The 13,161-nt window shown below is 56.3% G+C and overlaps 3 protein-coding genes across 4 annotated transcripts; 1 reads left to right on the top strand and 2 right to left on the bottom strand.

The window, feature by feature from the left end:
* Positions 1-151: 151 nt before the first annotated feature.
* On the bottom strand, positions 152-1,737 carry Ndufaf3 (NADH:ubiquinone oxidoreductase complex assembly factor 3). The gene is made up of 5 exons (XM_050139214.1): positions 1,189-1,737; positions 876-1,071; positions 672-738; positions 493-593; positions 152-412 (listed from the first exon to the last, which is right to left on the bottom strand). The coding sequence occupies exons 1-5, from the start codon at positions 1,395-1,397 to the stop codon at positions 296-298; spliced, it is 690 nt and encodes a 229-aa protein (XP_049995171.1). The 5' UTR covers positions 1,398-1,737; the 3' UTR covers positions 152-295.
* Positions 1,738-4,223: 2,486 nt separating this feature from the next.
* Dalrd3 (DALR anticodon binding domain containing 3) lies at positions 4,224-7,091 on the top strand. Of its 2 annotated transcripts, XM_050139213.1 has the most exons (12): positions 4,225-4,418; positions 4,496-4,791; positions 4,917-5,161; positions 5,239-5,318; positions 5,397-5,525; positions 5,757-5,830; positions 5,919-5,980; positions 6,091-6,173; positions 6,256-6,432; positions 6,500-6,610; positions 6,700-6,768; positions 6,864-7,091. In XM_050139213.1, exons 1-12 carry the CDS (start codon positions 4,254-4,256, stop codon positions 6,981-6,983), a joined length of 1,611 nt encoding a protein of 536 aa, XP_049995170.1. In that variant the 5' UTR covers positions 4,225-4,253; the 3' UTR covers positions 6,984-7,091. The 2 variants fall into 2 exon arrangements, with proteins under 2 accessions (XP_049995169.1, XP_049995170.1); XM_050139212.1 differs by having other exon boundaries at positions 4,224-4,418; positions 6,700-7,091.
* Positions 7,092-7,239: 148 nt separating this feature from the next.
* Wdr6 (WD repeat domain 6) lies at positions 7,240-13,086 on the bottom strand. The gene is made up of 6 exons (XM_050139209.1): positions 12,844-13,086; positions 8,415-10,896; positions 8,217-8,306; positions 8,015-8,131; positions 7,805-7,923; positions 7,240-7,728 (listed from the first exon to the last, which is right to left on the bottom strand). Exons 1-6 carry the CDS (start codon positions 12,950-12,952, stop codon positions 7,265-7,267), a joined length of 3,381 nt encoding a protein of 1,126 aa, XP_049995166.1. The 5' UTR covers positions 12,953-13,086; the 3' UTR covers positions 7,240-7,264.
* Between the last annotated feature and the right edge of the window lie 75 nt (positions 13,087-13,161).

Consider the following 13,161-nt stretch of genomic DNA (forward strand, 5'->3'; position numbering starts at 1 on the left):
AGTTAGTTCTAGCTCGAAAGTCAGGAAAGCTATTGTGTTCTCCTTGAATCTGCACATGAGCAGGCAGGGAGGACATGGAATCCTACACTGGCTGAAGACAATTAACCCTTACATTTCCAAACCCCCAGTCAGACACACCCAGCAACACGACTGATATTTGTACGTAGAAGTATAAGTTATTATTCTGGGTAAGCATGACAAGTGGTGAAAGTGCCCACAAGCAGAGGGTTGGGAAAGCACTGGGCGTCCCTGCACTCTGCAAAGTGCCAGTGCCCTCCTTGACTCTTCTGAGGTTTCATTCTGCGGCTTGACCCAAAGAGGGGAGTATAGTCCCTCCAGAAGGGGGAATGAGGGCAGCTCCTGTCACTCGGCCTTCATGACACAGGAAGTTGAAGGTGGCACAAGCATTGGGCTGCAATGAAAACAGCAGAATTAGCATGGATGGGATAAGTAAGCCTGGGCGGGGCTGCATTTCCACGTCTGAAGACCTACCGTATCCTGCACCTCTACAGCGATGCCCCGCTGCCTCATGGCCTGTAGTACTTGGGGGTGCAGCCGCTCAGTCTTGTTTCCAGTGCCCACCACAACAATCTCTAAGAAAGGGGAGACAACCATGTGTTGAGGGTCTGAAGTAGGCCACTTAGGACACAGCCCTACCCACGCCCCCATACCTATTCTAGGCTCCAGCATCCAGAAAAGGGAGAAGCTCTCTTCAGTGATATCCTGATGGGACCCCACCTGTATGGGAGAAGAGGCCATTCAACATGTCAAGTCGACACAGCCTTTACCCACAGCGATACTAAATAAAGTTAAATTTTCTAGGAGGGCACGGCTTCTGGCTCTAGGCTTCAATTCCACTGCAGGATGGGGCTCACATTCCACTGGACCACCGTCTGTGGGAGCAACGCGCAGGGACCAAACACGCGGTTTCCGTTGATCGTGAAACCTCTGCTGTTGTAGCTGTCTATGTACACGGCCTGAGGGAGCTCGTTTTGCAGCAGCGAGATGCGCGTCCGCTGATACAGCTCATCATCCGCGGGAGAGAGCCGGTGGCCACGTCGCGGGGTCGTCCTGCGGAGGGCTAAAGTCAGAGGCTCGTGGCTATGCTGGACTACTCTGGGGGAGGGAAAATTCGGGGGAGGGAAAGTTCTGTGGTCCGGTGGTCAGGGGCGGGGCAGGGGGGCTCACCACAGCGGATAGACGAGGCGACAGAGCCGCGCAGGATGCGCTCTGTACAGACAGCGAAAGGCAAGAGCCGCGGCCATGGCTGCACGGCGCGTAGTAACCGGGTCGCAGGAGGGATGGGATCGAAACGCTGTGAGGCTCAGGGCGGCCACAGCGCCCCTTGCGTCCCGGAGGGCACTGCGCAACTTGGCCCGCGCGGTGGGCACCGACATCTGTCTCAGCCGACTCGGTCCCCCGTGCGGTTCTTGTGCCAACACCTGTTGCCCACCCCGCCGCAGGCAGGCCTGCACCGACTGTCCCTAAGGAGTGGGGGACACCTGCTGGCACGGGTGCCCTCGGGGTATTGTTTAGGCCACAGCTGCGGCCTGCTCCTCGCGTTCTCAGCCATTATCCCGGGCTCCCGGGGCCCGGGGCGGGGCAGCCGCGCACCTGGCCCTGCTATGAACACCTGGTCAGGGTGTGGTGCCAGCCTCCAGGGCCCTAATCCCAGGCTTTGGAGACTCGGGCTTCGTGGGCGGGGCGGGTGGCTAAGGTTTCCCCAGCGAGGCTCGAAATCGCTGCCCGCCCCAACCGTCACCCGCGCGACCGTTGGCGGCGGCGCGGCGCTCCAGGAGAGGCGTGGCCGGGCGTGGATTGGCTTCGCGGGAGCGCGAGGGGGTGTGGCCAGAGGGCTTCTCCTTAAAATGGCTCCAAGTCTGCCGACTGCTGGAGCCAGCGGAAGGGCACGCCGTAGCAGTGCTGGAGTAGCTGTTCGGGTGGGACTCACTGGGCCGAGCCGGACCAGACGTCAAGTAGACAGCGCCTGGAGCAGCACCCTGCCCTCGCGCGCTCCGCGTGCGCGTATCGAGTCTCCCTCCCCCTGTCCTGAGCCGAGTCTAGGGCCTACTGGGCAAGCTGGCGGCGCGCGGCTTGGGCATCTCTGCGCACCGGTTCTGTCCTGGCCTCAGGGGAACTTGGTCGCGTTTTCTATCCGCTGGACAAGACGGGTGGGATGCTCGACACCATCGGGGCTTGGCTATGGGGTTCTTGCAGGGCCGGTTGCAATGGGTTCTGGGGAGGCTGTCGTGCCGCTGCTGTGTGGGCCAGTTTGGCCCCTGGCACTTCATGAGCTGGCAGCGTCACCGGACAAAGAGCCCCGAGCCTTGGGGTGTCCCACAAGTGGACGCGTGGGTTTACTTCCTCTCGGGTCCCACGGGATCGCTTCCCTCTTGGCGAATTCCGAAGCCCGCCCCGTCACCGTACCAGTGGCTCCGGCTGTTTGGGACTCACAGAGCTAATCCTTCCCTTCTGATCTAATCCGGATTGGGACCTGGTCCCTGGGGAGGCCCCCACCTTCTCCTATTGTTCTGGGGCCCAGGTGAGCGCCTCATTCTCACTAGACTGGATTACAACACCTACTTGTCTGCCCAACTGGAAAGGGATGGGCGGGTTCCGGTTTGGCCCCAGGGCGAGTGACCTGGGGGCAGGAGCCGTCCTCCAACGGCTGGACAGCGGGCAACGGAATCCCAAAAGCAGCTGTTGTCTCCAGAGCATTCCAGCTGCGCTTGGATTTCGTTCCCTGCTCTCCTGCCTGAGCAGCGCCCTGGCCCAGATGAGGCGGTCTCTACCCTCAGAAACACTGCTGGGCCATTCTGATCTCCGTCCCTCAGGTGCACCCTCAGGCTGATGGTGGCAGGCAGAGATGACGAAAAGTGCTCAGGCTGATGGCCAGTTCTGGAATCCCCGGAGAACACTAACGGGAGGTCCTGGGTCCTCTCTGTAGGGCCGCAATGGCGGTGAGTCCCACAGGGCCGCCCAGCCCGCAGCTCGCTATAGATAGCTCTTCACTTCCTGGGGAAAAACCACCCCAACCGTCTTCATGGAGGGAGAGAGCTTAAATCACCAACTGCCGGTGGGTCCCAGCCCGGCCAGCAGCTGTACCCACAGCATGGAAAGTGCTTTGGAATGACACGATCACTCCCGTTGAGTGGGCACCCAAGAAGCCATCGGGAATGTCGTGTCCGCCCAGTGCTCTTTCGGCACCTCCCAAACAGGGCCTCAGAGCCCTGGCCCAGAGAGAGGAGCCTTGCTAAACTTTTCTTTTCCCTAGAGTTCCCTCTTCTCCGGAGCAAAGTTCACTAGTTGGATTCATTCATTACTTGGGGAAGTGGGAGACTTAAGTTACATTGAAATGAAAGCGTCTGGACAGAGGAAAGCTTTCCCACAGTATGCTGATTCCTTGGGTCTTCTCATGATCACGTTTAATTGTCTCAAACTGACCAGTTATCTAAAGAACAATCAAAGGTGCCGGTAACAACAGGTTAAAGGAAAAACATTAAAGGCTGGTAATTCTGGAAATTATGATGACTTAATTCCTCAAGTATCAAGAGGTGCAATTCTATCAGGTTGTTCTTTTATTGGGAATAAAGACACACCATACCGCTAATGAGGAAAGGCGTGCAAATGATCGGAAAGAATTCAAGTTTTTTTTTCTTTGCTTTTCAAGTAGGCAGTAAAGTGTCTTTAATGGAAGATGGGTAGTGGTAGTGCACAGCATTAATCCCAGCACTCGGGAGACGGAGGCAGGTGGATCCCAGTGAGTTTGATCTACAAAGCTAGTTCCAGGACAGCCAAGGCTGTTATACAGGGAAACCCTGTCTCGAAAAACCAAATAAATAGTGTCTTTAATGATACAGCCTTACTCCACTGACAATTTGTCTGACATTTAAATCTTGTTTAAATGGGGCAAAAAATGAAACATCACATAAGCACAAAGATATGAAACTTTGACCAAATGTCTCGCCTGGTGACAAAGACCCACCACCAAATTAATAATTAAGGATGACGATGGAAAAAAAAAAACCCTAGGCGCAAAAATGACCCCGAGATTTTGGGTGTAGGGCTCACGAATGCAGGAACGGCCGTCGGAAGAACACTGGAAGCGGTGGGTTGAATGTAGCCTTACTCGGCACGCTCCAACACTAGTCCACTCAGGAGGGTCCACTGCCGGATCCCCGCCCCAGCCAAGCGAGCCTCCCGGAAGCTCTACGGCTAATTTACTTCCTGTTCCTCTCACTCTTCCGGTCGCCATGGCGACAGGGCGCCTTGGCGTGGGGGAGACACTGGAGGCCCTTAACGCCGCAATGGGCCCTGGTAGCCCGGTGTGGTTCAAAGAAACGCACGCCCGGCACTTGCGTGTCCGCGACTTCTTGGCGCCACGAAGCGCGCTACAGGCGCGCTTCGGGGACGGGCAGGTGGGTGCGAGCTGGTCTGGGATCTACAGCCCGTTCCAGGCCAACTAGGGTTCACTCACACGCCCATCTGCCCGCAGGTGCCAGAGTGCGTGTTCCGTGCGGTCGCCGGCCTGCAGGGTCCAGGGGTGGCCCCTGTATTGCGCTGCGAGTCAACACCCGCGGGTTTATCGCTCCAGCTACAGCGGCCCGCGGTCTTCGAGCGTGTACTCGGTGCCCTGGCTTCCTATGCTACTCCCGCCAAGCCTGCCTCGCCGGGCCCGCGGATTATTTTGCATTGTCCCGCATTGCGCGGCAACCCGGGCACACTCCGCCTGAGCCAGCTGCGTGCTGTGCTCGTGGCCGATCACCTAGCCCGGACGCTACGTGCTCATGGGTAAGCGCGCGTGTTCCAGTCTGCAGTGGCACAAGACTGACCCTTTGGGGACAGACGCGGAAGGTGGGAAGTCATGGTGATCTGGACCTGGTTCGCAGGCTGAGACAGCCACCCTTGCTTTGTAGGGTATGTGTGTGTCCAGTGCCCTCCGTGCGGGACTCGCACATGGCAACTTTCCTGCAGAAACTTCTGGTGGACTGGCCCACTACCTCGAAGTGCGCCTCAACCGAAACCTTGAGGACCTGTGTGTTTGCAGAACTTAATTCTAAAGAGACAGTGCCCCCTGGAGTCCTAGGCCAACTGTGTCTGAAGGAACTTGTAGAAAAGAGACGTTCAGCTGGCTATGACCCCAGCATAGACAACTGTTTGGGTAGGACAGTGGCCAAAACATGGGTGGGGGGACCTCTGCACTGCCAAGCACTTTAGTGCCTCTCTTGTTTTCTGTAGTGACTGAGGATCTGCTCTCTGTGCTGTCTGAGCTGCAGGAAGCTGTGCGCCATTGGCCAGAGGGCGGCCACCCAGGCCTGGTTAGTGGCTCCAGTCTTGACCTCTGCCCAAACTAGTTTTCTGCATCTTTATAATAACTCTCCTGTCTCTCTACTCAGGATGGGGATCCAGACGCTGGTGTGGATGGCTGCATGGTTGTGCACGTGGTGAGCTGTGAGGAGGCGGTGCAGCAACAAAAGTTGGATCTGCTTTGGCAAAAATTGGATGACCAGGCTCCTCTCAAACAGGTTGGTTTTCAAAAGTAAACCACCTTGAAGGTTTTTGAAGGCCCTTGAAAACCCAAAGGGCCTGTAGAGCACAGGTTCAGGCTGACGTGAGGGCCAACGAAGTTGGACTGGGTCTTGAGGAGGTACTGAGACTGGTGGTTACAGACTGGGAGAAGTAACCAATGTAGGCTGGCTCCCTGGAGGCTGCAAGGGAAGGCCACCTGGACTGAGCCCTTTTGCATTCTCTCACAGAAGCACCTGGTCTGTGGCCCAGTGAAAGTAGCTGGTGTACCTGGTACCCTGATGACTGCCCCTGAGTACTACCAGTGAGTGACAGACCAGCCAAAGCCAGGGGCAGCTGAGATGTGGGGAAGGGCTTCCAGTGGGACTTTGCTCACTGGCTTTCTTTCCTAGGCTCAGATACGCTCAGGTGTGTAAGGCCTCAGCACTGAAGCATGGTGGGAACCTGGCACAAGGTATACCTGGGAGACCCTGCTTGTGCCCTGAAGTACCGGCAGGTCATTTAAACCTCTAGTCCTTGTTCCTTGTCTGTAGGCACTGACCAGCCTGTAAATCTCACCCCCAGATCCAGCCTGGACCAAGACCTTGGATGTCCTCTCTGTGGCCACCATCAAATTTGAGATGCTAAGCACAGCTCCACAGAACCAAGTAAGCCTGGGTATGTCACAGTACTAAGCCCGAGGAGGACGGTGTAGTGCCCATGCCCTCTACAGCTGGATCCATCCCCTAGCTCCTGCTGGCCAACAGCACCACCTCCACGAAGGGCACAAAAAGCGGCACTTTTGTCATGTACAACTGCGCCCGCCTCGCCACGCTCTTCGAGGGTTACAAACATGGGGTGGAGCGAGGTCTGTATCCCACCTTTCCACTTGTGAACAGCCTGGATTTCTCACTCCTCCATGACGAGGTGAGTGCTCCTCCTGAGAAATGGCCACAAGCAGAGGGCTTGGTCTTAGCACCCTTGTCTCCCACAGGGTGAGTGGCTGCTGCTTTTCAACAGTGTCCTTCCCTTCCTGGACCTGCTGAGGCAGACTGGGCGCCTGGCCAGCACCCCAGGGCTGCACACCCCTGTACGCATAGAGACGGTGAGGCACAGACACTACACACTAGTCTTTATTCTGGGTTGTGACACAAGAACAAGACAACAGCTCAGTGATTCAACCTCTATCTCTAGGTGTGCAAGTTCCTGGTGCAGCTCAGCATGGACTTCAGCTCATACTACAACCGAGTACACATTCTAGGGGTGAGCATACAGCACAAGGGCGTCTGTGGGCAACGCAGGGGACACAGGGTAAGGATGAGGGAACAAGAGGATGAGCCTGGTTTTTTTTCTTTCAGGAACCTCGGCCACACCTCTTTGGTCAGATGTTTGCCCGCCTACAGCTTCTGAGGGCAGTACAAGAGGTGTTCCACACAGGCTTGGCTATGTTGGGCCTCCCTCCGCTGAGCCACATCTAAGGGCCCAATAGCTGGGAATGTTTACAAAGTCACCAAATGGGAAAAAGACAAAACCTCACAAATGTTGGACACCTAAAGCCAAAATAAATACAGTTTCATCCCACTGTGGACAGTGAGGCATATTCTTGGTCCGCCTACGCGGCACAATACTGGAGTACTGGAGTCAAGAACCTATGGACTGCCTCACTTCCTCAAAGCTCACTGAGCATGAGCAGACAGCGGATCCCTGCTCCACTGTCTACAGGCAGGCCCATGCTCAGTGCTCCAACCACTGAGATAACTCAGTCGTACCAGTTGTAAACCTCAAGTCCCTGACCTGCAAGAGCACAGCGGTGGCCAAACTCAGGGCTCACAGGCCAGCAGTCCATGTCAGCCACATCTGGCACATGGTACACAGTGCTATTCATGAAAGCGGGCTCACCACGCCCCAGACGCCAGAAGGTCAGCCGCTGGTCTATGGAGGCTGAGACCATGAGGCTGGGACTTAGGATCTTTATGCCTGTCACATGGGCAGCATGTGCAGAGGGGACAGAATATTCCTCTAGGACACACAGCTGTGGCACCAGCTCAGCCTTCCCATCAGCCTCTTCCAGCTCTGGCATCTTCACAGCAAGGTTGAAGACATGGAGGGACCCATCCTCACTGCCACTGGCCACAAGATGGTGGCCCTCAGGTGTAGGCAGGGTGTCTAGGCTGTTGACACCACAGCTATGGGCCTGGACGGTCAAGCAGGGAGTGCCCAGCTCTGGAGGAAGAGAGTGGCTATTAGGGTCCTGCTTTCATCTTGTGTGAGAGGTAGTAAAGGATGTCACACTACTTACGGTAGGGAAGCCCAGGATGTGCTGGGGACCCCAGGGTAGTGGAGCCGCGGTCCATGGCAGTGGTGAGATCCCAGAAGGCCAGGCTGCCATCTGTAGCTGCACTGCACAGGAGCAGCCTCCTGGAAGCCAGGAGAGGGCAGCTAGATCAGTGAAAGGGATGGGAAGACAACGGGAGCCCCTACCCAATCTAGACAGGACAGCCTTTCTCACCGCCGCTGGTTAGGTGCCTCATGTTTGAAGGAATGCACTTTGAGAACACACCGCTTGTGGTGGAAAGTCTCAGCAAGGAGATGCAGAATCCGCCCGGAGTCCTCCAAGAGAAAAAGCCTGGGGGCGGGGAGGCAGCTCAGAACTCATCCTGGAGAGCTCATACCCTGTCTCCCCCCTATGACCACTTTTCCCAAGTGCTTACCTCACTGCTCCATCACTACAGGCTGCAGCCACAAGGGGGCCACGACCAGGCTTATCGGACTCAAAGTCACAAATAGCAAGAGACATATACCTGCAGGGAGAACACAGCTGTCAGGTGGAGCCTCCAAGCTAGGAGACCCCTGCCTATAGCTTCCCTACAATGATCGCGATCAACACCATGACAGGGAGTGCACATTACCTGGTCTCAGGGTCCACTTTGACCATCCGATGCCGGTTGCGCTGCCGGTCCCAGTACTCAGCTAGCCGGTGGGACGAAAGGTGCATGACGTGGCAGGCAAGGCGGCTTGGGGAGCTGGGGTCAGGAGTGACCATGAGGCTGAAGCAGTGCATCTCAGCTCGACCCCCTGCAGACACTACATTAGCAGTGAGACCTGGTCGAGAATCACCTGGGCCACGTGGATGGCCAATGCCCCACACTGCCAGAGCACGCACCGAAGAGATGTGGTTACACACAGATGTGAGTGCATGTGCTGAGCCTGTAGTTGTGGGAAGCGCTAGGACACAGACAGTAGTGTCCTCGCTGGATGTGATCACGATGTCAATAAAGCCAGGCCCCTCATTGCCAGGCTCCATGTCATCAAGCTGCTCCAAGCTGGGTATGTCAAATTCAGGGCCCAGGGTTATAGTGCCCACACGCTTTACGCATGTGATTTCACGGCCGTGCAGACCCTCTCGGAGAATAATATTTGGCCGAGTACAGCCACCTAGAGCCCGATAGAGCATGACATCGCCATCCTTAAGGTAGGCAAAGGCCATAGCTGACTCAGTATCAGAAAAGGCCCAGGAGCGGTGCCCTCCACCGCAGCTGACGATATGCAGCTTCTCATGGGACCGGGGGTTCCACACTACAAATTCATTGGCATGGAAACCCAAGATGACCATGTTTCCATCAGATACCATGCGAAGCCCAGCTACCCAATTCATGCCTCGACAGCATTTCTGCCTTAGGACTGGCTGGAGCTTACCGCCATGAACAAAGAGCTGGTAGTAGCCGCCATCGCGGCCTGTGCTGAATACATAGCCACCATGGCAAGTAATTGAGGTCACACCCTGTTTCCCATGCAGAGAACGGAGCATGGATACTGGGACTAACCCTGTTGCAACATTCTCAGACCCACTGCTGCCACCCCCAGTTCCAGGTGCCTCAGCTGCAGTAATAGCCTTGCTTCCAACCCGAGAATTTTTGAACAGACATGGTCTGGCAGGGAATATCATCACAGAGCCACGGCGGTCCCCACACACCAGGAAGTCACCTGGGGGCAGGAAGGCACTACATGTGTGCCATCTCTGCCTGCTTGGGGGAAGCAGGTACCGGCAACGTTCCTTGACAAAGATGGCCTTGCCAGTGGGTGCAGCTGAGATCTCCAAGCAAGCTACTACCCCACCAGGGCCTGATGCCAACAGCAGAAGCTCCTCATAGCCACGGAGGGCCCAGCTCAGGCTGTGAACCTTCCCACGGAACAGGTTCTTGTCGACAGCAGCAGTGGGAGTATTGATGGGGACAACCTTGACAAGACCCTCCCCATTGGCCAAGGCACAGAGTCCAAAGCCCTCAGGCCCAGGCGCTGCTTCCAGCAGGCAGTAAGACTGAAATCGGTTGTCCTCCAGCAGCTGCTCCCAGGATTTGACCTCAAGGTCGTAGAGGTACAGGGCCCCTACATCGGTCACTGCCAGTACTCGCCAAGAACCAGCCAGAGTCACAGCCTTGAGGGCACCTGGCCGGCTAGGGGACTTGAAGGACAGAGCTGAGACACCCAAGCCTGGGTATCCACGACCTACCAGGTGCCAGAGTCGTATGCCTGAGTCATCACCTCCAGTGATCACCCAGGCTTGCTTCTCATGAGTAGCAATGGCCCGGATCCCACGGCCCTGGTGGCCCCGAAAGGCTTGCAGGATCTCACCTTCGTGGCTCCACACCAAGCAGGCACAGTCCTCGCCTGCACTAATAAGATAATTCTCTAAGAGCTTCACTTGCCACACACGGGCACTATGTCCAAAGCAGTGACCAATATTCTGCACCTGACCCCCAGGCACCCGGAGGTCGCCCACCTTCCAGATACGGACACTTCGATCTTCAGAAGCAGTTGCCAGCAGGCCCTTGCTCTCCAGATAGGACATGCTAAAGACGATACCCATGTGTCCACTGACCCGCTGGTCAGGTGCCACAGGTTTGTCATCTGTTAATGCAGTTGCTGGATACCAGACCAGGAGCTCGTTGGAAACGGCACCTGCCACTATGGTCAGTTCCTTCCAAGTGTCTCCAATCAGGCAGGCTGAGGAGAGGGTGCACCTATCTGTGCAGGGGACATCCTGCAGCACGCACCCTATCACTGGGTCATACAGCACCACTGAGTTGTGGCCCAGGGCCAGGGCTATATTACCCTCGAGCCAGCGTGCATCCCAGATCCAGTCGGACATGTTCCACAGATTAGAGCGCCAGAGCTCTCGAAGATGGCTTTGACCCCAGCTAACTTTCACAATTCTGAGTCCCTTACTGCCAAACGCAGCTATCATGGCCTCAGAGTCAAGGTCTCCTTTGGGCTCTGGTCGCACTCGGAGCCCATGGATAAGATAGTGGCCAAGCAGGCTCTGCACTCGCTTCAACATCCGGAGATGCCCACCAAGGTCCAGGTTGTATATCAGTAAGTCAGGTCCCTCACCTAGACGGAGGGAAAGACCACATCAGAGCTGCTCACCTAATGCTATGTGACGAGATGAGAGCAGAACACTGATTAGCATGTAACTTAACATATCGGACACAAAATCCTAGTAAACCTAGGAAGTCCTGGCCTCAGCTTTAGCTAGGCTTCTATTGTAAATGCATGTGCCTCTGAGTCATTTGTTTCTGTGGTGATGTTCTCGCAGCTCAGGTTGGCTTTAAATTCAAAATCCTCTTGCCTCAGCCTCCCAACCTGGGATTATAGCACTGTGCCACTGTGTCTGGCTATCAATTATCCTTAATGTATAGTCACTAGGAACTCCCCCTGGTGTCCATCATTCAACCCCCTTCTGCTCTAGGCCCCAATTTCTCAGCTTCATCCGTCTCTACATGAATCCTCCCTGAGGGAAAAGGCTGTGTCACCTTTCCACCCTTTAGGACTATAACCAGCATCCCTCGTTAGTCAGAAACCCTGTGCGGATTCAGAAGCAATGGCGGGGCATGAGTGGGGAGCAGAGGCAGCCCAAGCTTTGTAGACAGGCAGCTAGGCTTGAGTTCTGGCCCCACCACTGGACAGTGGGAACCCTTCTAGGAGACTGAGTCTTAGAAGGCCTAACCAGACAGCAACAACAAAGAGCCCTTGGAAGGTAGCAAGTCCCTGCACAGGAGGCTGGAGAGATGGCTCACTGGTAAGGGCTCTTGACTGCTCTTCCAGGGGACCCGGTTCAATTCCCAGCACCTACATGGCAGCTCACAACTGTCTGTAACCCCAAGATCTGACATGGTTAAACCTAGACAGCATCTTCTGTGTTACCCACATTCCTAACTTATGCTCGGAGGTTTGTCCAGTGCCCCCTTCTGGCTTGTGCAGTATCTCCCATTCTAGCTATACAAGCTTACAACTCCCGGGCAATCTCTTACACCCCCATACCCGTATGTATAGAACCCACAGACGCATCCAGAATCAGACTCTCAGCTTCCTTTTGGCCACCCTGCAGCTGTTTCCCAACATCTCATCCTCCCCAAGTCATTTCAGTTGCTCATTGCCAGGCACTGACCATGCCCAGCCGGAACTCGGGGGCTCAACATTACCTATTGTTCTCTATCTCCTCTTTCTTCAGAGTCTGCACATTTCACTTCCAGAAGAGGTTGCTGGCCCCACCTCCAGAGAGTTTAGCTCACTGGAGCAACCCAACATTTGCACCACCAGCCCCCCCCCCCCCTTATCAATTCTAGATTATACCCTCACCGCATGGGCATACACACAACCCTGTTGGGGCTAATGATGGCTGACCCAAGACACACTAGTCAGTGCTAGGGACCTATATAAAACCTACCACCACTGGTGTCGTCACCAGAGCCTAGAGGCTTGGCATTAGACCTTTACAACCAACCCCTGGGCATGTGATTACTGACCCAGTCGGCCCAGAGCCCCAACCATCCCAGGAGGGCCCTCAGTCCCGGTCTCTCCCAGCACTGCGCCACTCAGATTAGTATCGGACGCTAATTTTGGCGACCATACCCTGTTCAGGACCCTCATCTTTGGGGGCGGAGCTCACCCTACCCAGAGGCCAAACTGCTGCCACGCCCCCTGGGGCTGCTCATTCTTTACCTCCCCACTCGTTTAGATCATGTGAGCTCATTTAAGGGTGCACACGCCCTTCCCCCCAACATGGAATGCCTGCATTTCCCCCCCCACACGCCTTCCCGCGTCTCTGCCCACCCTTTCCACTGCAATTGATGAAGAGCTGCAATGGCTACGACAGACTTTTGTCTCTCGAGCCCCGCCCTCCGCGGGCAGGTCCTCCGACCCAGCCTTATCTCACGGCCAGTCGCCAGCCCACTGCCCATCCTCCTCTCCGGGGCATCCCTTTGTCCTGGGGCGACCACCCCAGGGGACCGGCTAGTTCTTCGCCCGCTAGCGCGACGAGAGCCGATCAAGCCTCACCCGCCAGCAGCCGGTCCCCAACGCACTCCAGACCCGTGACCGGGAGGAGTATGAGCTCCGAGGTGGCCCGCGGCCAGATGAAGTCCCGGAGAGCCTCCAGAACCTCCATGTCGCTCCTCAAGCTGCCGCAGCGGCCACAACCAGAAGACAGCTGCGTTCTCGCGAGAAGCGGCCGCCTGCTGAAGAGCCGTGGTGCAGAGCTCCCGAGCCCTTAGCTACAGGTAGCCGAGCCCCTGCGCTCGGCCGCGGCGGTCCAATGACGACGCTCTACCCACGCGAGCCCGCTCGTGATTGGCCCAGCCAGGGAGCCGCCCCGCC

The sequence above is a fragment of the Alexandromys fortis genome, unplaced genomic scaffold (assembly GCF_014885135.2).
Source record: "Alexandromys fortis isolate MF-2015 unplaced genomic scaffold, M_Fortis_MF-2015_v1.1 scaffold_36, whole genome shotgun sequence".
NCBI lineage: Eukaryota > Metazoa > Chordata > Mammalia > Rodentia > Cricetidae > Alexandromys > Alexandromys fortis.

Bases quoted from the DNA above. Each gene is read 5' to 3' on its own strand.
- Wdr6 (XM_050139209.1), bottom strand. From the start codon at position 12,952: ATGGAGGTTCTGGAGGCTCTCCGGGACTTCATCTGGCCGCGGGCCACC. The intron at 8,132-8,216 runs GTAAGCACTTGG...CCCCGCCCCCAG, and splicing joins TGTAGTGATGGAGCAGTGAG to GCTTTTTCTCTTGGAGGACT. The intron at 7,924-8,014 runs GTGAGAAAGGCT...CCTGGCTTCCAG, and splicing joins GAGGCACCTAACCAGCGGCG to GAGGCTGCTCCTGTGCAGTG.
- Dalrd3 (XM_050139212.1), top strand. From the start codon at position 4,254: ATGGCGACAGGGCGCCTTGGCGTGGGGGAGACACTGGAGGCCCTTAAC. The intron at 5,319-5,396 runs GTTAGTGGCTCC...CTCTCTACTCAG, and splicing joins AGGGCGGCCACCCAGGCCTG to GATGGGGATCCAGACGCTGG. The intron at 5,526-5,756 runs GTTGGTTTTCAA...ATTCTCTCACAG, and splicing joins ACCAGGCTCCTCTCAAACAG to AAGCACCTGGTCTGTGGCCC.
- Ndufaf3 (XM_050139214.1), bottom strand. From the start codon at position 1,397: ATGTCGGTGCCCACCGCGCGGGCCAAGTTGCGCAGTGCCCTCCGGGAC. The intron at 594-671 runs GTATGGGGGCGT...CCCCTTTCTTAG, and splicing joins GATGCTGGAGCCTAGAATAG to AGATTGTTGTGGTGGGCACT. The intron at 413-492 runs GTAGGTCTTCAG...TTTTCATTGCAG, and splicing joins CTGTAGAGGTGCAGGATACG to CCCAATGCTTGTGCCACCTT.